Source organism: Triturus cristatus, chromosome 1_2 (assembly GCF_964204655.1).
Source record: "Triturus cristatus chromosome 1_2, aTriCri1.1, whole genome shotgun sequence".
NCBI classification, from domain to species: domain Eukaryota; kingdom Metazoa; phylum Chordata; class Amphibia; order Caudata; family Salamandridae; genus Triturus; species Triturus cristatus.
In genome coordinates this window covers 980803245-980829389 of record NC_140580.1, presented here as the reverse complement: position 1 = coordinate 980829389, position 26145 = coordinate 980803245, and the positions used below count along the sequence as shown (strand labels likewise).

General features: G+C 42.8%; 1 protein-coding gene across 6 annotated transcripts in view; it reads right to left on the bottom strand.

The window, feature by feature from the left end:
- The window catches only part of EXD3 (exonuclease 3'-5' domain containing 3), a 2855457-nt gene that overhangs the window by 1265990 nt on the left and 1563322 nt on the right, over positions 1-26145 (bottom strand). For all 6 annotated transcript variants that reach the window (XM_085610760.1, XM_085610799.1, XM_085610781.1 and 3 more), the window contains 2 exons: positions 3946-4084; positions 3169-3376 (listed from right to left, as the gene is read on the bottom strand). In XM_085610760.1, the coding sequence (XP_085466886.1) occupies positions 3169-3376; positions 3946-4084 (347 nt within the window). The remainder of the gene's footprint in view (positions 1-3168; positions 3377-3945; positions 4085-26145) is intronic.

The window sequence follows — 26145 nt, the reverse complement described above, 5'->3', positions numbered from 1 at the left end:
GCCAAGACGCCTCGGCATTCGAGCGCTCTATAAACTGAAATCCTATCCTATCCTTTATTTATGGATAAAATAGTACAAGATAGGCAAGAAGACATTAATATTTGCATGGATGAAACGTCAACAAACTCACACATTGTTACGGCATTCTGTAATATCACGTCTGCAATCTCAGAAGACCAAGAAATAAAAAATAGGAAGCAGGCTCACGAAAAACCTAGATGGTTTGACCAACAATGCTCCAAATTAAATCAGGCCCTAAAGAAAGCTTTACAAGAGAGGCCCTAAAGAAAGCTTTACAAGAGAGGCCTAGAGATAGGAAAAGGTGGGAATTCTACAGAAATCATATAAGCAGATTTTAAATAAAAGGAAGGTACAAATACGGGAACTAGCATGGGAAAAACTAGTCCGAGCGGCAGACACATGGGATGCAATCCTGTTTTTGGAAGACACTTAACCAACCTCTTCCCTCTGATAACCGTAATTATATAGTCGTTGATACCCCCAACTTGGCCCAATTACCCTAGACAAAATTAAAACTGCTCTCTACTTCCTCAGCTCCTCAATGTTCCTCCTGGTATTCTTTTTCCTCCAATAGCCTTTGGGCCTCTCTCCGAGATCTCATCCTTTGAACCGGTGTTGGTGGTGCCAGCTGCGACACCGGTGACTTTGGGATCGGCGTCGAAGGGAGATCCACAGAAACAGGAGTCAGAGCCAGTCAAGTCGGTGTCCGTTTGGAACCAGATGATGCAGGTGATGAACCATCTAGCTCGACCCTCCAAAGACTGCAACAGAATCGATAACCTCGGTGTCAGAAGAGGCATTAGCGGTGCCTTGACAAAGTGAGCTGGAAAACTTCCCAGGGAATATGCTAACGGACCCATGGGGCCAACAGGTGCACCAGTAGGGTTCGCAGCTCTGGTGAAAAAACCAAACATCGCATTTAAAAAATGCGATGGATCCGAACCTGGAGCCAGAAACGCAGGTAAATCGGATCCAGTACCACAGGCTCTGGAGCGGTTTGAGGAGGCACCAAGTTCGGCTCCGGTTGCGGCAGAGGTGGAGTGGTTGACTTTGGCAATGGTGGATGCATTGCATCTCTCAGAGCTGGTGGAGTCACTGCCCTCGGAGATGGAGCATCCTCCTGTGATGGAGTCAGTGAGATCTCATCCGTGCGATGACATCTAGGACTTGGAAGACCTCGAAGTGTGTGGAGTTGGTGACTTTGAGCAGGTCCGAGACCTCCTGCAAACCCAGTATTCCATAATCACTCTAGTGGACAGAACCGTGTTGGGATTACCCCGGGACTACGACTTTCTCGAACAGATTAAAATATTCGCTCTGCTCTATTGTGAAGTAATTCTGAAAAACAAAATGTCAATGTTAACAAGATGTGCCTCTACTTCAAATTTTAAGCCTTGAAAAATCCCTGGCCCAATTTAGCCACTGGGTGAAACACGTGTCGGTGGTTCACTTTGCTTTAATGTGAAGAAGGCTGTTCACTTTGCTTTAATGTGAAGAAAGAACAAAATAAAAAAACAATAAAGGATATAATCTGAATGTTGGAACACTTGAAAAAGAACTTTCCATGTCTGAACAAATAAAATGGAAACTTGCACCTATCAAAGTACTCTGACTATTTTTACTTTAAAATAATTGAGGAGGAGCTCTTTGACTCACAACTTTACGCCAGTATTCCATAATGGTGGGAAAAAAAGGGTTCAAATTTGTCACTCATACCTAAAATGGAAAAAAAGTTATGGAAGCCTAAGCGCAAACTACCTCTAAAGTTAAAGTGCTGACTGGACAAGGGTCAAACATTAATATGGGAATTACTGAGTTCACAACCCATCTCTCCTCCCTGAGGATCCTTTGGACTGTTTAGCCATAGCTAGCATGAGAGTCAAACACTAAAAGGATAAACTTGAATTTTAATTTGGGATGAGAGCAGTATGGACACTGTTGATAAACAACCTTCCGTGTCACAGTTTGTGTTCCAGAGTCAGCGCGATAGGAGGGATTATTCAATGTTTATGACTGTCAATGAAGATCCTACAATGCAGAATTTTAAATAATGCCACATGGGTTGGTGGAGCAACAAAGGAGTGGGTTGGCAGAAGCAACGGGGATTGAAAACGAGGACAAGGGAGAAAGCAGCATGGGGAGGGGAGAGAAGCACACATGAGTCAACAACACAAGAGGCGTGGAGAAGCACACATCGGAGCAACATGAAGCCTGGAGCAGAAGAAAAAGTATATGGGATAAAGAGGGAGCAGACTGGAAGGGGAGTGCAAACAAAGAGCATGGGGATATTTGGCAGGGGAGGAGGGAAGTGAAACAAAAGGGACAGATGTGGAAAACAGCATTAGAAGGCCAGATGCCAACCAGTAAAGAGGATAGTAAAGAGGCCTTGCTGCATTGGAAGGATAACACAAGATGGACAAGGAAAGACATTGATGAAGACGCAAGAAAATGAGTGACAATAAAGCCAAACAATAGTAAGAAATGGGTGGGTAGTAAGCCCCTATAAGTTCACAGTACGTCAACAATAGGTATTTTGCAACCAGATAGCTTGCGTTGTTTGGTAGACTCAATCTAAGAAGTGTGCTAGTGTTGCTGCTATAGACTCGTTTCCTAGCTTTTTAGCCAGATTTTTCTGAAAATTAAGCTGAAAATGTAACTATTTCCTACCACTTTTTCAAAGTTTTCTTACATGTTGTGAATAGATAACCCTTTAGTGGAGGGCTACTTTTGCTTGGCACACTATTAAAATATTGGAAAATTGTATGAGTGCTCCTTCATGACCAAAGTGTTTTTGTCAAAGAATATAAAACGTGCTCAAAAAACAATTTTAACTGGTTTTGCCATATCTCCTCAGGGGAGACCCACTACACCCATCAAACGAGCTCCAGCTTGCTTGCTTGCATCATTCACTCAGGGCAATGTGGAGAGGACATTGCACCACACAACTTTTCAAAGTTCACTAGCTGTCACTTTTCAGAAGAGCCATTCATTTCTCAATATTTTGAAAGCTCTCCTGCCACCCAAGGGCATGACACACCTCGAAAGGCACATTTGCGCCCTCATCTGCACTCCACCCTCCATCACATGAATCTCTATCTCCACCACTTCAGAGTATGAAGAACGAGCTGTATGCCATGTAGAGGTTACCTAGCTTAGTGATGGCAGGATCAGTGAAAACAGCGGTGATGAAGTTGGCAAGCTCGTTTGCACCACCCGCAACCTCATTCGGGAGCTGCAACAAGTCCAGTAGGAAAACATGCTCTTTTACTGCAATTTGAATCAGTGACACTTGAGACTTCTCCAGGGTACCAAAGGATGGCCGCCATTCCATATCGACGCCCACAACTTGGTCAGGCTGTGGAAAAAATAGGTTTAGGAGAAACTGTATGATGTGAAGAGGCAAAGGAACATGAACAGAATAAAGAGCCACCATGATACATGACAAACAAGGACATATGCTGCCCAGAGTAATGCCCACTGTAGAACCTTAAACCACAGGTAGTACCCCTTACCTTCATACTGTCCACATCACCGTGTCCCAGGCCATTCTAATTTACATTAAAGAGATGTATCCCCATGTACACTCTGAATAAAGCCAGTGAACATTCACTAACCATCTTACCAAGAAGTACACTAAATTAGTTTAACTCTTCCAGTCGCGGGAGATAGTAATACAGATATAACCTCACAAAATATGTGGTTGCTTTGCTTTAAGATATCTGCATGTGAAAAAAGTGTTATAATCTGTGGGTATTCGATTTAATCTAATTCAGCAGTTCACTTCAAATGCGGGTGCCCCTTCTTGAAGGATCATTAAATGACTTCCAAGCATGGTGACAGAATGCAAAGCATCCACACCCGAGGATAGAATTCAAGATGGCTAATGCCTTCATGCCTTCCACCATGGTGTTTCCCACTATATACCTTCAAAACGGCTCTTTTGCAGTCAGTCAGATCGTCCAAACTGCATAGAAAATGGATATTCTCCCTCGGAATGGGAAGTTGGTAATAGATTCTTTTTCGTTCCTCCAAATCATCAGGTCTCTTTTCCTCAATATCCAGCCTGAAATAAATAAAATGGATACGTGTTAATTAATGATTAAGAAGAAATATATGATACAGAGACACATTACAAACCACAGCTATGCCAACATCACTGCTGGTGCAGAGACTGGGATACACAGAACAAACAAAGTTACTCAAGTCCCAAATGTGAGTACAGAACTTTTCCGAAAAAGAATCCGTAAGCTTATGTGTCCTCGGTGACATGGTTGCTACATGAACAAGCATTGGCATAGCCAATAGCTCTCGCCTTTGGGACCTTATAAGTGTTTAGCCACGCAACACTTGATGTTGTTGCCCAAAGGATATTGTGCTGGATAACTAAACACTTATAAGATCCCAAAGGCGAGACCTATTGGCTATGCCAATGCTTGTTTTATAGGGAACCTTGGCCAAGTGACTGATTTATCATTTAAGTATCTCATAGAACTAAACATAACACAAACCAGGCAATAAATCCTTGCACAGACTGTGTGTGCTGTCTTCCTGCCTTTCTAGTGGGAAGAGTCACCTATCTGTGCTGTATCCTCACTTTTGTAGTCTAAATATGGAACTCTGTGTTCTGTGGAAAGTAAGGCTGATCTCTGCTTAACTTTGCACCCTTTCAAGTCCGCCCCGTACTTGTCTCACCATCAATATTCTCTCCCGATGTACTCAAAATGTGCACGCAGATTTGGTACCTGCTGTGCTGAGAATAACCTTTTCTTATCTCGCTGAATATTATTCTATTATTTGTTTGCCTAAATCTCTCCACTGCCCTGGAATACCTGGGATGATGCAGAACACATGTTTACTCTACAAATGATGCCATCATGACCCGTAATGGTACTTCGCTGCATTCTCATTTTCAGAAGCTAATGGCTTTTAAGATGAATCGAGCTGACTCCATATGGAGGCATATTAGAGATCATAAAGATAATGTTCAATTATTCGTTGTAATTATCAATTATATTTCCTTTATATCGTGGCGTGCAAAGAATGCCCGTCTGGTTAGTGTGTACATATAATGGAGAGCTGCCAAAATATCAGTCATGTCTCATTTTCCAACAACAGGAATCCGTTGGCACTCGGACCCTGGGAGCCATCATGTGGAACGGCATCGGGGTACGCAGTGAACGGCCGCGTGCGCAGGGGGCGGGGATGCCCCAGATATCACTTCCTGGATACTCGAAATATGATATTTAATGTTACTGCTTATAGAGAGGCAAACAATTTAAAATTTGAAATATAGAGCAGAATGTATCTGTTCACTAAAATTCTGTTTCTGTATCTCAACATCTCTTCCTCTTCTCCAATTTTAAATGGCAGATTTTCCTGGCTTGAAAAGGAGTGGAGAGATGCTATCATCAGAAGATGTTGCTTGCATTAGGAATGTTGAGCTGTAGCTCCCTGAAGACACAGTAGTTAGATTGCAAGGCTAAACAAGCATCTAGAAACCAGCATTGGCCGCGCGGCTGTGAAAGTGACGCGGTCGCGCGCTGCGAGCGATGCACTTAATGAGCATGATGAGGAAAGCCAGATGGCACCTCTGCTCGTAAACGCGCGCCCGCGCGCCTAACCGCAAGCTTGAGGCCAGCAAAAGCGTGTGGTAACATTTTCTGAAGCCCACTTACTAAAAGTCTTGCCAGAGCAGCGCATGTGCTGGCTCAGGCGAGATCTGATAAACCGTTCATCACTTTTTTCAGACTTAACTAAGCAACAAAATATTCTCTTTTGTAAAATGGGGGACACCCTAAAATTAAGGGGAGGCTTACACACCCCTAGTGTTTCTTCTGTTCGATAAGGAGAGGAAGAATTAAGATATTAAGTTCTGGGTTTTGGGGACACTTATATGCAAGATTATAGTCAATTTGGGAAATTTGATGGTGCCTCTCTGTTTTTCTATAGTTCTACTGTGTTTGGGCCATTGATAGCGGGCTCTTATAGGTGGGCAAACATCACACGAAGGACTCAAACTGTAAATCTATGGGAGATGCAGCTACCACTACAACCGTCTGTTTTTATCATTTGATGTACGGTAACTTTAACCTTTGGAGTTTTTTTGTTGTTGACAATTTCTGTTTGTTTTATTTTTATTATCATATTCTACGTTAAGCATACACCTAATCCCCTTGGGCAACTTGCGACCAACCCCAGCTGCACTCAGCAAGGTCGGTCTCAGGGCTTGGCCCCGAGTCCAACCTGCTGTGGGGTGGCAGAACCGTGCTGTGAATTGCTCTCGGCTGTGCGCAGTTGGTTTGTTCCGTAGGGTTTGGCCATTGGCCAGGCACTGCACCCAACCCCCAAGATGTCTAATCCCACTGCTGCGCACAGCCCTCAGCACTGTGCAGCATGGGTTGGCCCTATGCATAACCCACTGCAGGCGGTCTATGCCCACTGAACACAGCCTACAGCCTGCGCAGTTGACTTCAGGGTGTGGTCTATAACCAGATTCTTGTGATTTAAAAAAACAATATTTTTTTGTACCTCAGTACTACAGGTGCCAGTACCAGGATACCGTTGACGCAAAATAATTATTTTATTTAAACTTAAGGGAGGTACCTTTGGGACCCTCTTCCCCCCATGGCGCAGTGGTTCAGGATGTGCCCAACCCGCCCCCTTATGTGGGCTTTGGAACATTTTTCCAGGATCTGAAGTCCGAGTATAGAATTCCTGTAATGGAGACCACATCACTTTCTTCAATGTTGCAGCTAGCCAATCAGATAATTCGTTGTTTTTGTTGTTGCGGTATCAGCACTGGTACTGTAGTACTGAAATGACCAATGGGAGAAAAAAAAGCTCCCACAGTAAATCAGAATGGTCTATTTATTTTTTCTTTTTTTTGGTATGGCAGGAGAGTCCTTGAACTCCTGTGGGATCAACCATCCAGAATTCCAGATATACATAGCTAGTTCTGCAAATTCACCCCTTCATGCCCAACCTGAGGCTATCTTTAAATGCGAATTTCTTGAAAAGGCTGAATGGATTTACACCAAATACCAAAAAGGCCACTTTCTAACACATGTTTGTATCATTTTTTTGGGGGCAAATTTAATTCCGTGCAGCCATTTTTTCTGCCATGGACAGCAGAATTTGCGTAAGCACAAGGGAGCCCAACAGCATCCCGAAAGTTAATCATGCGTGACTCCCTTCACCTTAGTACTTCTTCTGTGCAATAGAGAGGAGGGATGAAGAGAGAAATTGAATAGGACCAACCTAGTTGTCTTCCTTGAACAAAACAAAAGTAATCGAGGTGCCCGAAGGTTTGGTCCAAATCAAAATCCTATCAATGAGGAATAAAGGGAGGAAGAAAACAGAAAACACCTGATAGTTTGTGGCGTCGGTGTGGTCACACTGACCTACTGTGATAACATTAATTTCAAGAACTTTATTTCACGATGTTGTCTTAAGTCTCAACAATTCTTATCTCACAGTTCAGTCATACAATTCACACAGTGACCTACAGAAATATTCACATCAAAATTAGTGCCCCAAAGCTGCACACACCTTACCCAGTGCCACCGCCAATGCATATACTTAGAGGAGCCGCTGAAGTCTTACTACTTGATCACAACAGTCACTCTGCTCTAGAGGAGAGTTATAGTCAGGCCTGTCACTATTGTTATGCTGCATCTCAGTAGGTTAGGAAACAAAATATGCAAGTATCTTTGACTCTGGTACATGAGCACAGCCAGCCCCGCTCCCTGGGTCGGTCAGTTCAAGATGGCTGAGGGGTGTGGGCTCAACGGTTTTGAGGCCGCTTCCAGGTCACGTCACTTATCACAGCTGTGAGCCGGCATCACACTGTCCTAGGCCAGCATGTGAACCAGAATTCTAGATATCAGGCTAGTGTTGTGAAATCCTGGAACACCGCAGTGTGTGCCAGCGTTGCTGCATCTATTGTCCTTGCATAAAACAGAGTTGGTGTGCAATTTATGGTTTGCAAGGCTAATGTGCGAGTTGTGGATTGTGGAGCAACCCAGAACTTAAAAATGTCAGCGTTTTTATTTTTAATTCACGATCACAACTGTACTTTCTTTTAATTGATCTTGTTTTTTTTTGTTTTTTTTTAACATACGTCAAGGTATTCCAACCAAAGATAGCCATAACTTCACTTAACCTTGTTCTTTTCCACTGAATTTTTGATCATATATTGCATGCAACTTCTATGAAATTATACCATACGTCGCTTTGCAAACCCTTTGATGGTGTGCAGCAAGAGTTAGCAACAGGACCCACCCTTTGGCCAGGTTCTAAAACAAGCTTTTCAGATGGCCTTCAGCCATTCCCAGAGGGGTTTGGCTGTAGCCTGCAACCAATCCCTAGGCCCAGTCCCCACAGCTGCCCAACCCCCACTGCAAATGGCTCTCGGGTAGCCAACCAACAGCTAGCTTCTTTTTTGTGGGAGTTAGGGGAACTTCAGACCCCAATTGGATTAACAAACCCACACAGACTCATGGGCCCCTGTTGGACCTCCTGAGGGTTTGGGAGTCCCAACAAGGTTTCACAGGCTCTTGTCGCGGTTTGCAGACCCAGACACTAAATTCCCGGACCTCTGAGTCAAAGTGGGGTCCATGAACCCTCCAACAAAAAGCACTGTTTAAAAAAAATGTTTTATTTAAGTGGGGGCAGTGAATTGAGGTGCCCTCCACCTGGACCCTTCATTCATATTTTTTAGGATTCGGAGACCGAGTCTCAGAGTCCTGTAATGGTGACCACAACATTTCTCGTCAAAGAAAACAGGGATATTCGGGTCCACAGAACTGAAGGATGAAAAAAAACCTTCCTTAACCAATTAGATTCATTGTTTGAATTTGAGTTTATGGATGTTTGCAAACTATTGAGCCCGATATCTTATACTTTTTAGCCCTTTCAAACACACTTCGAAATGTGTTTTTTAAATGCCAATTTCTTGAAAACTACTAAGCAGGTTTACACCAAAGCAAACACTGGAATTATGGTGAGTAACGTTCTACTTTCATGCCAAGTTTGGTGTAATTCGGTTGAGCATGTTGTTCTGTATCAGAGAAAAATAATTTGTCATTAATTCTAAATTTCTTGAGGCCAGAAAATTTCAGCTCACAATTCTGGCAAATACGAGGATAGAGGTGCAAAACAGTGAAGTGACTGGACAGATTTATGGTTTACGGTTAAATGGGGTACTATCATTCGAATTCAGGTCACTGCAGAACAGTATTTTAGTGTACAGCTGGGGATCTGAGGTTTGAATCCTAGCGAGGATAGCTACATCTTAAATGTTTTTTTAGGACAATATCAAATTTGCCAAATTAGTAACAAGATCACCTTCCTTCCACAATGAGGTTACTGGCTAATCAAAAACAGAAAATTTTCCTCAACAGAACCATGCCTCTAAAATATTGTGGGGCCCAGGGAAGCAAATAGCTAAGTAAAGATAGTATTATTTCAGAGACCACCTGATCCTCACACAATATCTGGTGGCAACGTCCTGCATGGTGTACAGGATTAAGATTTGCAAGAACAGGTGAGTAAGATATTAAGAATTATGCTCAGTGCTGGCTGAAGTGTCTGGTTCAATTGTAAAACTGGAGAATCACCTCATCAAAATGGAATAAAGAATCTACAATCGTGAGGAAATCAAACAAGGCAAATGGATTAGTGAATATTATGGAAAAGAATCTTGTAAATAGAGAGGACAGAGTAGGAATTTACATAGTGTACCCAACTATAAAGGGAAGATACCAAGACAGGTGGGACCCATGGTCAAAGCAAAGTGACTTAATCTTATTTTTGGACATGAAGGAGGTAAGGCCACTTCAAAATCGAGAAGAACAAGTTACTTACCTTTGGTAGCGCCTTTCTGCTATAGACCAGCTAACTACAGATAACTCACCTTGTGAATTTCCCCAGGCGCCAGACTGAATCCGAAAGATTTTCATACCAACTACCTCACATGCCAGTAGGTGGCATTGAGCAGCTCTGCATGTGGTCCGACCTGCCCTGGATGTGACATAAGAGTCACCATATCCGTGCCACCTCACCACGCTGATGTCGGTCTCTTTCTGATCTCTGCCCGCATTATCAGACGAGGAGCCCATAGAAATCAGAGTGTGCCTGATTACAAATGTCAAGACTTGAACCTTATCAGAGGACTGTATGAGTCCTTTCCACAGAACGGGGAGGAGGATGGGTCGGGAAGGAACCTGCAGTTAGACATTGTCTCTACCAGAAAAAATGTCACCAAAGGCAGATAACTTGTTCTTCTGATAAATACTTCTAACTGTAGATTCCTTGCCTTGTGAATATATACCAAAGCAGTACCTTCCCAGGTGGTGGGCCCATGGAATCACTCAGACTATATACTGCAGCACAGATCAGGCGAAATGCCCATCCCACTGAACATTAGAACACCTGAGGTGGACCAGTAACACCAAGGGGAGCATTGAGAACTGAGTGTGCTCTTAGCCTACCTGAAACCCCATGGATCGTCTGTTGGATTGCAGGACAGGGATGTGAGAAGAGTCACCCTGCAAATCCAATGCCATCATCCAGTATCCTGGATCCAGGGCAGACAGAACTTGAGCCAGGGTCAGCATTTTGAAAGTGTGCTTCTAGAGGAAAAGGTTCAGAGGGTAAAGATCTAGGATTGGGCAAAGGCATCCATCCTTTTTCGTCACTAGTAAATAACGGGAGTAACAGCTAGTCTCGATCTCCGATGTGGCACCCTACTATCTGTCTTCCTTGGCCAAAAGAGCTTTAATTTCCCCTCCAAGTATGGACAAATGGTCTTTCGGGCGTTGTGGTGTGGGTGGCATATCAAGGGATAGGACAGAAGGGTAGGGCATAACCATGTTCCACGATCTGGAACAAGTGATTTAATGTGATGCTTCTCCACCCCAAGAAGTGAAAGGTGATGCGCCCTCCCAACGGGCAATCGTGTGCTGCTGAGCAAGACAATGCAGTTATGCAGCAGCTGCTTGGTGGGGTAGAGGGAGGTTTAGGGTTTGTGTTTAATGTTGCACCCCTGTGGGGCTGGATGCTAGTAACCTGATTCACTGCCTCCAATTCAAAAGGATTGATAGGCTTATACTTGTCAAGGCACATTCTGACATTGCCTCAGTTGGTACCCCTTTTGAAAGTCTCAAACGGGTAGCAGGAAATGTGGCAAGAGAGAGAGCCATTGCTTTGTTGTCCTCAAATTGCTCTAGGGTTGTAACTGCCTCTTCTTTAGAGAGACAGGGTACATCAAAGACCATATCTATCAAAGATTGTTGGATGGTCTGGAGAAACGTGTGGAGCAGATGCAAGCACTGCGCCCCGCTGGTGCAAACTGTTCTACCCATGCAATCAGCAGTGTCCAGGAACTATCTCTAGGAGAACTTTGCAGCATCCTGGCTTTCTTGAGTACGAGATTATTGGTTTGGCCAAACATCTTGTGGGACAGCTGGCAAGCTGTCCACCACCCTGTCTCATAGCGCATGCGAGTACCTCCCCAGGGGACAGCTAGTGCTGACTAACCTCATTACAAAGCTAGACAAGGAGAACATCCTTTTTGAAAAAGTCTTCATACGTTTTGATTCTCTATCTGATGGTGTGTTCAGAAATGCATTGAGGTTTAATCAGCTGGAAGAGGCTTGCACTACTACTCTTAAGAGAAGGGTGTTGCAGAGAGAAAGCACAGTCCCCCACCACAGGCCTGTGCCCCCTGGCAATGTACCTGATGACTAGCATGCAAGATCCTGGTTTTGACCAGGTGTCCAACAGTGTGTCTGTCAATGCCTCGTTGAAGGACAGTAGAGGGTCTTTCGTAGTTTGTCCTAGGTGTGACACCTCAGTAAGACTTCGGCCCCTCTTTTGATCACAATAGCAAATAAGGCAAACTTCAGCGGTCACAGAAAGTAGGGGCAGAGGTAAACATTCAGGCAGGTTGGAGGCAGTAGAGAGCAGCAACTAGCAACCAGCAATCAGCGACTAGCGACCAGCGAGTCGAGTGAGGCGAGGACGCCAGGGCTTCGCAGGAAATTTTTAAAAAGTGAGCGCGGTAGCCTCCCGCAGTCTCCCGCAGCTTGTGAGTCCAGTCGAGCGAGTTGAGAACGGGGACGAGGACGCCAGGTGAGGGGCCCCGCGGGAAAATTGCAGTTTTCTGCGGCTCGTGATACTGCTTGCTTGCTTGCTCATATCCATCACGCTATACCGCTCCCGGCTCTTGGCCTCCCGGTCCTCCATATTCTGATCTTGGCGTTCCAGTGATCGGGGTCCAGTCCACACTCCTGCCCCAGCCCAGATAACCAGCGGGTGATAGGCAGTGGCAGTGTTGATTGGCGGCCGGCGGCTGGCGGTTGACGGCCAGCCTGTGAGTAAAGTAAATTTGCAAGTCTGCAAGTCTGCTACCCCATTGCTCTGGATGAGGCTGCGGTGGTAGCGGAATAACGGTGAAGAGGTCCGGTGTAGAGGCCCAGTGGCCCAGCGGCATAGAGCTTGAGCAGCCTGAGCAAGACGTGGCAGGCGTGGTGGTGAGCTGGGGAGCTGGTGGACTACTGAAGCGGCGGGGAGCAGCCGAGTGAAGGTCAGCAGGGGGTGTAAAAGGCACCAAAAAGGTACCAAAGTGGGAGTACGGGTCTAGTAGACCAATAAGAACAAAACTACTGAGTCTGGTACTACTAATAAGACAAGCATGTCAATTAATAAGCTGATAACGCCCTCAAGCTTGCTGAATAGGTGGCAGAGGCGGCATCATACACAGGACTCTAAAGCTGTTTCGGACTACTTTTGGTTTATTCTGCTTATTATGAGATCTGGTCGACAGCGTGGGGCATTGCCAAGACCCCAACCAAAACGGCGGCGGAAGAGTGAAGTATGTTCAAGTATAGGGGGTGTCCCACTGCAGGTCACCCCTAAAGCAGTTTCCTCTAAGGATTCAGTTACTCCAGCTACTGTCCTTAAAACTACGTTCAAAGAACATAATCCAGCCCACCCTAACCAATTGACCATTAAAGGTTTTTTTAAACAGCAGCAAAAATCTGCAGATAAGGATAATGGCAAAGGGCCCTCTGTAACATTGTCTCCATTTATCAGTGCAAAGAGAGATTATCCAGTGGAGACAATTACAGGGCTTAATTCTCTTCGTCCTTCGGAAATAGAGGCGGTGAATTATGGTAGGGAAAGTAAAGTCTCCGGACCTTGTTCGTCGGCTGCGATTTTAAACCCGCCTTTAAAACCCATTTGTACGATACAGACAAAAGCCCAAGTTCATGCACAAGACAATGTTTCTCTGGTGCCAAGGATATCTATGGTTGACGCATTCCCATCTGCACCTTCGACTGGTCGAAAGGAGATTTTTAATTTGCAGGTTTGTAGTCAAGACTCAAATGGTTCAGTGACTAAAATACCCCCTGGCACGGAGCAAAACCTAACTGATAAGGTTTTTTTGTTAGCCTCCGCCTCATTTGAGGGAGAATGTAATAGGGGGCGAAATTCATTGATACCAGAATTATCTAGCCCTAATGGCCCAAATAGTAGCATAAGACTATTTAACCTGGACCAATCGAGTAGATAATGCTGGAAAACAGTTTTATTAATATTGATAACAAGTCAACACTTGTTCCCGGGAAAGTTGGATCTTAAAAGGTGTCCATCTCAATGGAGCAAAGTAAAACTGCACAGGCCCAAGCAGCAGCTTCAAATAATCTGTTTAGCTCTGTAGACCTATCATTACTTGCCAAATTTGGAGGAAATTGTCGTGACAGACCATGTGCTAAGGAAAATAAATTGAATAACCTAGATCGTGGTATATGGGAGAGTCTACTAAACACAATGGACAACATTACCAATGCCCTTAATTTCCACTCAGACAAATTAAACATTCAAGTAGACTTATTAAATATATTGGCCGTTCACGTAGTTGGAATAGATGCAAAAATTCTTCAATTGACTAATCTGATAACCAAAGTTCAATCAAACAAGGAGAATCAATTAATATCTTGCACTTGTGAGCAATTGATTGATAAACTCTCAGATTTACCGTTCATCGTCAGCTCTATGGTTCAAGAAGTAAAATTGATGTCGAGCAGAATGGTCCAAAAGAAAATAATTTCGAACGATCGCGTTATTGATTAATCCTTGGCAACAAAGTCCTGAAACCCATCAGAAGAGCCTGGGATTCAACAAAAAATGAGAATAGAGAAGATACAAATACAAATCTAATAGCCAAACTTTCCATGTATAAAATTCAGCAACAAAACACAATCTCAACAAAAACTAATGTTGCAGAGAAAAAAGATCGGCTTCCAAACGATGATACATTTCAAGACGGGATTAAAGGTAGCAAATCTACGGACAAAATATCAGTCGATGAGCCAAATGCAATACAAAATAATGCCAATCAAACTTTTACTACAAGCAAAGAAGGCTTATCAGAAAGGGCGAGAAAAAGATTGAGGAAAACTCATAATAAATTAAGACAAAAAAATATATAAGTGATGTCGTCCCTAATGAGCTCAATAAGAAAGAATTATATCCGATCTTCAGACCCTTGGAAGCACGTCCGGTCAAATTGTCGGTTGGGTCAAAGGGACAGGTCACCGGACTCCCAGCTCCCGACGTGTTTAATGACATTATATGGTCCAAAATTACCGTAACATCAAGGTCAGGAGTTAATGGACAAGATCAGGCACTTAATGGAGCTGACAAACAGTGTGCTGAGCCAAATCCTATTATTCAGAAAACTATAAATAGTCCCATTCATGAAAAATATAATGAACATATTACTGAGGAGATAATCACCCCCGAACAAATTATAACTGATGTCCCCGTTTCGGGAAAAGCGTCTATTCAGGCACAGCTACCGGACGCAAGGAAGAGGGAAACAAAAAGTCATATAAATAAGGATAAATCAATGGCTCGTGATTCCTTGAGTGAGTCCAGAAAAGTAGTTTTTTGTCCACAATATACTACAAGAGGTTCTCATGATATATTGAATCGGGGCAATATTTTAAAATTACTGAATGCAATTGCTGATTTGAAGGATGTAACGTCAGATGACTTAGACTCAGTCGAGTTTAGGAAAGGCCAGATTAACCCTAACAATGAAATAACAGTAACGACTTGGCACCATGAGGAAACTATTAGTAACATCTTAGCCAATATGAATCAATTTGAGAAATGGGGCATTAAAGTTTGGAGAATCTGTGATTCCCAATACCCGACACTGCTCATCCTGATGACAGCATCTTATAGTCCAGCCCCAAAGACCAGTGTACATAAATCAAGACCGGGATCTCAAGTCATAGTTCTGAAAGGAGGCGTAGGGCCATCATCAAATTTAGACCTGTCACTTGGGATCAAGATCAGGAGTGGTAAATCGGGCATTCGAACTTGTGAAGAGTTAAAGAATGAAACTCCTTTTACTGATGACTGGAGCTGGCTCCCAAAAATATTGGTTAAAGAGAGCCCCATAAAGCATGATTGATGCCTAAATTCTACTAACAAAGTGCTAATACTACTTAATATTTGCTCCTGGAACACAAATGGTCTTAAAACCCTTGTAGAGGATCCTGATGCAATAAACTTCCTTAGGGATTTTGATATACTAATTCCAGGAAACATGGAATAAGGAATGTGAACCCCTTATTGGCTATTATGAATATCTAAATGCTGCTCGCCGCAAGGCTGCCTTTGGTCGTGCAAGTGGAGGCCTTTCCACCTACATTTCCTTAAGCTTGGATGTTAAAAATTTTGAAACTGATTTTCAAGTGGCATGGCTACAGTGTATTAAGTTAGTTTTTAATCATCCTATTATCTTTTAAAATATTTATATAAGTGCAAAAAACTCGGATAAGGCTACTCAATTTTCGGGCTTGTGGGAAATAGTAAAAGTGCTGTATTATGACCATCTGGCTTCAATGATAATCATCTCTGGCGATTTTAATATGCATTTTTTTACTCGTAATACCCCTAACATACCGACAAAAATGTTATTGAGGTTGATTAATTCTCAATTTATAAAATTTAACCTTTGGTTGCTATTGGATGATGGACAAACTCCTACATTTAAAATAATGGGTAATCCAACTATTTTTGACTATTCAATAATCTCGAATGTGTTAATAAACTCACTTCGCAGCTATCGTGTAATACCGAGGATAGAAAGTGACCATAATCCGCAAATAATCTCTTTGAAATTTACGTTGGATTATTTACCGGAAGTGAGAACAATCAAAACTATTCCAACATCTTTTAATTTGAAAAGGCTGGTATGGAACCAGAGAAATGAAAAGTAGATATTGAAAGTTTTATCTTCCTTAATTAAAAAAGCTCAAGAAGAAATAGTAGCAGGAAAATCTATGGTTGATTCCTGGCTTCGTCTCTGTTCAGCCCTTTTGGATCATTTTCCTAACCAGATAACATCGAAAGGTGCGACCATGAGAACAAAAAAAATCAGGATGGTTTACCAACCAGCTGCTCCATTTGAAAAGAAATCTTAATAGAGCAACTAGGGCATTCTGCAGGAAATCGAAAGGTTCACTTACTTTTTTGGAATCCCAACCACTGATAAAGCAAAGAAAACGATATAAAAATGAAATATGGAAAGCTAAACAAGTGTATTATGAAGGAATATGGACCAAATTACATCATTCATGTAAAACAGACTTAAAAACATTCTGGGGCATTATTAATAACCTTGAACTTGGTAATTACAGAGGGAACAGTGCTAATATTGAAGAATCGAGTTGGGCTTCTTTTATCTACAATCTTTATGTTGCTCCCTCGGTTGCTCACTCTGATTTTAACAGTGTTTGTCAAAAAATAAACACATTGAAAAGTAAAGAACATAAAAAATCTTACTCAGATCATTATAACAAGCAAGGGAAATTAAAGGATGATGGTTCGAGCTCTGAAGCCTATGATCCATATATCAAACAAGAAAATGAGCCTGGGACGATAGAGCGAGTTAAAAAGGCAATAATTAGTATCAGATCAAATGGTGCGCCGGGACCAAATGGAATTCCTAATTCTCTGTTTAAGGCAAATCTTAAACACTGGCCTGAGGATTTAACATTTATTTAATGATGTTCTTAAAACTGGAACTGTTCCTGAGTCATGGCAAGGAAGCATTATACAGCCAATATATAAAAGCGGCCCACAAGATAATCCCGCCAATTATCGACTGATCGCCCTAACGGATGTAGAGGCAAAAATATTTGCGAGTTGTCTTCTTGAAGAATTAGAAGCATGGGCATCGAGGAATGATCTAATCCCAATTTTTCAAACTGGTTTTAGAAGAGGTGAATCGACCAATACGAACTTGATTTTAATTACTTTATTGGCCGACACGGCAAAATATAGGCAACAAAAGCTAAATATATGTTTTATTGATTTAAAAGCCACCTTTGACTCTGTACCACGAAATCTATTATGGGCCAAACTTCTGAACTGGGGCATCCCAAGTCATTTATTAGATATGATTAAACTTTTATACACCGATACAATGGTCCAGATCAAACACGCCGGCTAGAAACAAATACCGGTCTGAAGCAAGGCTGTGTTTTAGCTCCCTGTCTTTTTAATCTTTTCATGTCTGACCTCCCTACTCATTTTGAAGATGTTAATGCCCACTCTCCAACTATACAAGGTAAAGAGATCAAATATTTGCAATATGCTGACGATACCATTTTATTGAGTCACTCGGTTATAGGTTTAAGAAGAATAGTTTACTCTTTTAATCAATATTTTACCCTGAATGGTCTTAAAATAAATGCTAAAAAGACAAAAATAATGACTACAGGAGGAAAAAACTTAGGTACGAAAGTATGGAACATCAATGGGTTATTTATTGAATCAGTAAAATCGTACAAATATTTAGGAATTACATTTGATGATATGTCATTTGGGCAGCATTTTAGTAACCTTGAGGCAAAGGAAACATCGTTATCATTTGCTTTTATAAAAGTTAAGAGATAAGTTATCATGCCCAAACCACGAGCACTTGCTGAAGGTCATTAAAGCTAAACTGATTCCATCTTTGGAATACGGGTCGATGATATTCCGAGGCAAAGATGCAAAAATCTTAGATGACATCCAGATAAAAATTTATAAATCAGTTTTTAGGATTCCTAGATACATAGGCCGTGCCAATGTAGAATTTGGTCTAAAAAGAAACTCTGGCACAGCAAACTACTTATCTAGAAACGTTACTATCATTATCACGCTCAGAAAAAGGTTCTCTCTCAAGTCAGTGTTGGCATGAGATAATGAAGAGTGAGTATGCAAGTAGTTGGAGATCATTTTTAAATGAGTGTTTACTTAATTTCGAATGCCCAAACTTAGAAGATGAAATTAGAAGTAAACATGTATTTAAAAGAACAATAAATCAATCAGCTAACCTACTGTCAACTATAACAGACAATGATGAGCTTAGGAAAAAAAAACATTCATGGTCAGTTGCTAATTCTTTTAGAAAATTGGAACCACGACTGTATTTGCTGTCCCATTTAAAACCGTTTTTTAAGAATAGATTTATGCTAGTACGGTTTGGGAGATACCCATCTAAAGACGGATTTCCAAAATGGGAAAAAAATGGTCTTCTAAAGTATGTAGGCTGTGTGGATTATGTGAAGAAACATTAGTACATATTGTAACCATGTGTCCCCAATTATTAGATGAGTGGAAATTCCTCTTAAGATCCATTTTTAATGAATTGGGGGTAAGAACTTGTAGAAATGCTATCATCACATGCCTCACTGGTGCCTCGCCACGAATGACTTTTCATTTAGTTAAGTTTATTTTAATAGCTGAAAAAAAACTATCATCTCGTGATGATTCAGTCTTATAATATAGCTGCATATACTATTGATGTGGTTATAAATATGAAATGAAAATTAAGTAGTTCATTTTAAATTATTCTTTAAAAAAAAAAAAATCTACAGCATTAATCAATCAAAACATATCTAGAGAATAAAAATTGCTTGATTTACAGTCAGGATATTATAATTAGAATGTCAGAACAAATGCACTTTACTTTTTGCAGTGTTCCTCTGTCGCTAAGTATATTTATAAACATACAATTTTACGGCAACGTAATGTATATTTTATAATATTATTAGTAGTAAATTAAAATATAGCTAGAGAATAAAGATGCCTGAATTATAGTCGGAATATTACAATTACAATGTCAGCACAAATGCACTTTACTATTTGCTGTTCACCTCGATTATAAAGTATATTGATAACATACAATTTGCGGGTTTATGTAATATATACTTTATATTTTAGCTGCTAAGAACAATGACCACAAATGTATTTTACTACCCAATGTCCTCTATTGCTGCTAAGTCAACTGTGTTAAGTTTTTTTTATTCGTGTACATAATGATTTTGTAAACTTTATCCTTAAATTTTACGCTGTAGCCGCTAAAAATAGGAATTGGTCAAGCCTTTCTTCTTTTGTTCTTTGTGATTTCGATGTTAAATTGTTGTTTTACCCTTTCATTGATTATGTGTGGTTCTTATCGATTGTAATGATGTTAATTAATCAACAAATAAAATTATTCACACATTCAAGCACCACATATCCAGTCCACCACCCCTCAGAATACCCAGATTTGTTCTGGTGTAACAGCACAGCAATGTAAGTCGGTTGTAATGGAATCAGGGTTGGAATAAGTTCTGGGGTTGGAGACTTAGTTCGCGGCCTAGAGATACTCGGCACTTGGTCGAGCTTCGGATTCGCATCGGAAGGCACGAAAAGAAAGGAACTGACATCAGCATGCAGAGGGGCATAGATATATTGGTCCAGACATCACAACCAGGGTGGGAACCAGACATGGCGCTACACGACACTACCTACTGGTGCACAAGGGAAATGCTATAAAAATCTTACAGATCCAGTCTCGAGACTCAGCAAATTCACATGGTTAGGATTCTGTGGTTCAAAGTCTCTTTCAAAACATAGGAGGAATAATAACTTTAGTAGCTTTGGAGGTATTGTGCCTACATTTCATTATTTCTCAGCTAAAGCTAGGCTATCTAAATTAAGAGGTAGTCAAGCTATCAAGTAGAAGCCTTCACAGGTGAAAATGTTCTGGGACATGTTCCCGAGTATGGTTTAAAAACCTTGTGAATGTAGGCCTACCATGGGAGAGGGACACATTAAAATCCGTAGCAGATTCAAATTCTCATTGCCTTTTTGACTGGAGAATTAGAACTCATCTGCTTCCTCAGATTGTTTTTAACCAATTTTAATTAATTTTCAATATAGCAACACAAGCATGTCATATGCATACGGATACAAGAGGCAAGATCATGGTAAGCGTTCCCGTAGAGGGCCTAGTCATTAAATGAGAGCAAACATATTACAGCACGAGTTTTTGGTCCTAAAGTACAAACAGGTAAGTAAACAATAAGAACTTTTAGGTGATAACAGCCATTAGTCTACTTCCTCAGATACTGTTAAAGTCACCGAATTGTTGACTGAAGCAATAGATCCTTTCTTCCACCCACAAAACCAGGGGTGCGGGTGTGAAAGTGGGGAAAAAGAGATCATAGAAGGTGTAGAGTTTCAGGTGCTATGATGGTATTAACGTTTAACACCCCTCCACTGAAAACAGGGCTGATGGAGACAGGAAGGGTGCCCAGTAGGGTTGGGGACAGTCAGAAGCAGAGTGGTGGTAAAAGCTGTTTTTCGGGGATGTTGGACAGGACAAGGACTCTTATGGCTCTGGTAATAATAACTAGTACACACAGAGGGGCTCAATGTCATTAATATCAAAGCTCACCGGATAGCTCACGGCGATTTCTTTCATCATTCAAACTCAATATATTTAGTTTGAAAATCGTTCTGAATTGCATGTTTTGGAGAGACTACTCGTCTTCAGATGTCTTTATACCATGGTTGGAACTCGAGTTATTTTTGATCAGATGTGATTAGGGGGAATGGAATTGTTTGTTTTCGAGGAATCTAGGTGAGGGGCTGTAACCTGAATACATAGCAATGGCATGTTTGAAAGTGAGTGCGTTCTCACTTTCTCTAGTGCTTCAGTTGGTAGGATGGTGAATCCTGGCTGTCCAAACATCACTCTTTTTTAGGTCTCGACCAGACGTGAGCAGCGCATGCGCTGCTCTCGGCATCCGAGAGCAGCGCATGCGCTGCTCTCGGCATCCGAGAGCTTCTTGGAATCAATACAGATTCCGAAGCTCTCGGAGGCTGAGTTGAAGCCCCGCCCATCTTTTTAATTGTCTAGCGTCAGCTTACATGCAAAACGCTGGCTTTTGATTGTAAAGGAGGCTTCTTAGTCCCTCCTTGTTGCCACCTTGTCTCCTTTTGGCCACGCCCACCGGTATTTGATCTTTTACCGGCGGCGTGACACTCTCCTCTTTATTACTTCCTGCGCACTTTTTTCTTTGCATTCGTAACAAGATTTTCATGGCGCATGACCTGATTATCGCCGTGACTATCACTATGGAATCGATACTATCACAGTTCCTTGAGTAGCGTCTTCTATCGATACCGTCCTGTCTTTCGGCGGGGTACGAGGTCTTATGGATACAATCTCGTTGGTTCCATACGGAGGCACTCGGGATAGTTTCGCATTGATTTGCTTTCGGAGTTATGGACACTATCGCTATGGGTTGGCATCTCCTGTCTCTTTGGTGAATACTGTGTGGCATGGGTACAATACATTAGCTTTAATATCGGGGTGGCATGAGTTGGTACCGTCGCCTCGGTATAATATGCGGGTGCCATGGATATTATACATTTGGCTTATTATTGGGCTAATAGCTCTTTGGATGGTGGGGGGGTTGTACCGTAGGCTGGGGTCTTTGGGCACGGATGTGGCGGGCATTTGCCAGCTCCCTGGGCACGCAATACAGACCCGGGAGAGCCGTGGGTGGCTCCTGCACGCGCAGCTCTGACGGGAAACATCGCGTTCTCGTGCATTCTTTCTGCCGCCCGTGGGGGAGGAAGCCACGGCTACTGCAGTTAGACACCGACAGCTGTCCCCCTCCCCAACACCAAATAAGGGCATGTGTGCCGCAGGATTAAAAAATGTATATTTTCCGAAGGGTTCTGGTCACATAAACCCCAGACGGGGCTCACGGACTCCTGGAACACCCACATTTCGTGGACGCTGAAACCCCACTTCACCAGCCCATGGGAGTTGCGAGGAGTAGCCACCCGTGAAGCACCCTCTCTTCACGGATCGGACCAAAAAATGCACGTCTTTCTGGCCTAATCCCCAGATTTCGGGGTGTCCCGGGTATACGAGCACATGTCCCCGAGGGGCAGTGCCCGGACCCTGCACTCATCAATACTAATCCGGGATATTCCACGTATTTCTCGAGGGAGGACACTTTAACGCCCCGTATTTCCTCGTTAAGTCTTCTACTGAACATAGCGTATCTCTGCGCAGCTCTTTCTGCAGAGGGCATCTCTTGGGGTGCCTGAGAAACGGGGATGTTCCCCGCAGCCGGGAGGAGTTCACGCTCCACTCACTCCTAGGCGAGACTGTGGGTCTCAGACCTCTCCAGTCTCCGACCGACCCCTGCTTTACAGTAACCCGGCAAGGCGGGAAACAGGCAACTCTTGCACATAGAGGAAGAACTGCTTTATGGTGGGGTGGGGGTTCAGCTCTTGGAGGGTTTCCTCGTTCTGGGGGAGCACGTGAAATGTTGCTGCTGCTCTCATATTCTGTCTCACGCCTTTTCTACTGCCCTACACGCCTCGGGAGTCAGAGTAGAGGACACGGTTTGAAGTGACCCCCAAAACTGACCTGGGCAGTCTTCAGTATTACTTCACAAGTAACCCCAAATTCTGACCTGTGATCCGCAGTGTCACTGCACCCCAAGTGAACACCGACCATCGCCACCCAGGGAGTCGACAGAATTACTGCTTCGACTAATACTTCAGTTTTATTGTTACATCACAGCCGCTTCCCTTTCTCCTAAGAAATACCCTGCTGAGGGAAATCCGTTCGACGTGCAGCAACAGCCCCCTCCCATAACCCCGCTAGCCGAGGTGTGCTCCTCGCAGTAGCCGCAATCTTGGAAACACGAGCACAGTTGCCAAAGGTCGTGCAAAACCAGAAATGCTTGAAACATTTAACATCCGCGTGAAATCCGTCAAGCGCAGTCCTTTACCGAAAAGGTTTTGCCCCAGAATAAAGGCTCGTGCCCTGATGAGCGCCCACACCAATACACACTGTTGAATATTCCCTCGCTGCACCACTGCCCTTGTGCGATTACTACCCTCAGCCACGAGCCCGGGCAGGCCTGGCTCACAAAGCCTGTTTTTAAGAAATATGCAGATTGCACTGAAGGCCAGCTCGGGTCCACACCGCTGAGGCTACCTTTGGGTTTGTTTTATTGTAGAGAAGGAAAATAAAATGTTTGTTTTTTTAATAAAAAATAAAAAACAAATGGTCATCTGAGCGGTAAGTGGCCACCCCAAGGTGCTCCCATCAAGTCCACCCTGACCCTAACCTGTTGGCTCCCAGCCCACATGAGCAGTGGCTTCTACCCTTTCATCTTGAGGTCCCCTTCTCCAGCCCCTAGGAGTAGTTACCCTTTCACAAAGAGGCCTCCTCCTCCCAGCCTTAGGTGTCCCCCTCCACCTCACTTTGAGGTGTTCAAAATGAGGTGCTCCTCCTCCTAGCCAGTGTCCCTCACTGAAGAGGACCAAAAAGGCCGAAACCAGTCTGGGGACCCGGTCTGGTGGTTCAGGATGGACTGTTTCTGTTGGAGCAGGATCAAGTCTAATTTGCACATTCCTGGTCCTTGTATGGAGCGGTATAGAGTGGAACAATTATTGACTAGAATGAGATCTGAACAATTACCAGTGGCTGATGCTAATTCATTTCTGTGATGAAGCTCAACATAGTCAAAATTGGTAGCTTGTGTTCATGTACAGCGGGTACGTAATTCTGAAATGCTTTAAGGCTGGTCATTTTCTGCAATAGCAAAAATCGATGAACTAGAATGTGGCTCCAAGTAATTACCTGTGGCTGATATTAATTGGAGAATATTACCTATGATTTTTTTCTAAGCGAGACACCGTAGGAGTGACAAATATAGCCAGATATGAGCCATTTCCTCACTGTGCCATAGGACTTAAAATGCACCTCACAGATGAGACCCAACAAGGCGGAAACATGTCTGCGGATGCATGTCTTCCTAATTAGGTTATGTGAACATTGTTCCATGGGACTCCAGCACCACCTCATATTGACTTCCAACAAGATGGAAACTTGTTGCTTATTTGCATACCACATGACTGAAGCTGTACCTCACTCATGAGTCCCAAAAAGGTGAAACTGCTCAGGAGTTGCTTGTGTTCTCTTCAGGAGAGGACCTGACCTGGTGGCTAGGGCTGGGCTGTTGCTATTGGAGTAGAACCATGTCTGGTTCACCTACGACTACTACTTGTCTCCAGAGGCATAGTGAGCAAAACACATGAACATGGAATGGCCCTACAGAAATTACCAGTGGCTGAGATTAATGCAAGCATTCCACCCATAGTTTGATTAATTTAGCTAGTCACTACACCAACCTTCCCATCTATTGAATCATGAAAAATGCTCCTGTATTCGACTAAAATCGAGATTTCTCTATGAAGCTAGTGGTCAGCGCATGTTTGAAAACAGATCAATGGCTGACAGTTGTTTTTTCCCAGCAGAATAGTCTGAGCCCCTTGTCTGTGCACCATTTCTCCTCCCTTCAGTGCATGGTAGGTATGAGTCTCCTGTTGCTCGCCCGTGTGTCTTTGCCTATTTGCATATAAACATGCATACATATATATGCATATACATATACACAAATATATATATGTATCTATATGTATTTATGTTTAAACATATATGCACATATGCATATGTATTTATATATGTGTATGTATGCATGTATTTAGAACTGCATGATAATGAATATATATATATATATATATATATATATATATATATATATATTTATATATATGCATATAAATATATACATCTATAAATGCATCTATATATGGACATTATATATATATATATATTTATATATTATCTACTGGCGGTCGCCAGTAGATAGTTATAGTTAGGACCGAGTTTCCATAGGAAATCTCAAAATTCTATTTTGAAAAACTTTGGCGCCGGTTGACGAATCCTCGCGAAATTTTCAAAACTAATGGGGCGCTCCGCTCCGCTCCTTCCCTGAAAGTCTCGGGGGGATTCGTCAAGCGGGGGCCGAGAAAAAGGGGGGGGGGGTCCCAAAACGCGTTTTCCCCATGGATTTTTCCATAGGGACTTTAGTCGCAGCTACAGCCCGAACGGCTGAACAGAATTACGTGAAATTTGGCAGAGAGGTAGCCATAAGGTCAAAGAAGTGCCTTCTGGTGTAAATCTGTTCATTATTTCCTGAGAAAATAGCATTTAAAAGCATATATATATCTATACGCGCGCACCGTGTGCGCTGGGTGTGCACACCCTGCCGTGCGCGAGCGCAATTCTGATTGGTTGTTAGATCTTTGTAAACATTCGAATCGGTCGAAACCAGGAAGTGTCGGCCGCCATTTTGTCTCTCGCACTCTGAGGGGGTGAAAAACAAAGGTTGAGAACGTGAAAAGGGGGCAGGCTGGACAGTTCCTGACCCCCTAGCATTTGTCAGGGGGTCCCAGAAGGACCCCCAAGGGTCTAAAAAGAGTTTTAATTTTTTTCGCGAAAAATCGCGGAGTGCGCGCAACGTGCGCGCACAGTGGAAACGGAAGAAATTCCGCGAACGTTGCGCACCGTGCGCGCACGGTCCGAACTGCGTAAAGTGGGCGCGCGGTGCGCGAAGCGCACCGCGTGCCCACCCCGCGTGCACGGTGCGCGCACGGTAAAATTAAAAAAAAAATATATATATATATATTAATAACTTAGCATTTAAAAAACCGTACAAATTCACTGAAAAAACCATAGGTTTCACACACGTTATAGTTAGGAATGAGCATTTTAAAAACCTTGCAAATTCACTTAAAAAACCATAGGTTTCACACATGTTATAGTTAGCTGGACATTGCGCACCGTGCGCGCACGGTGCGCGCACGGTAAAATAAAAAATATATATATATATATATATGAATAACTTAGCA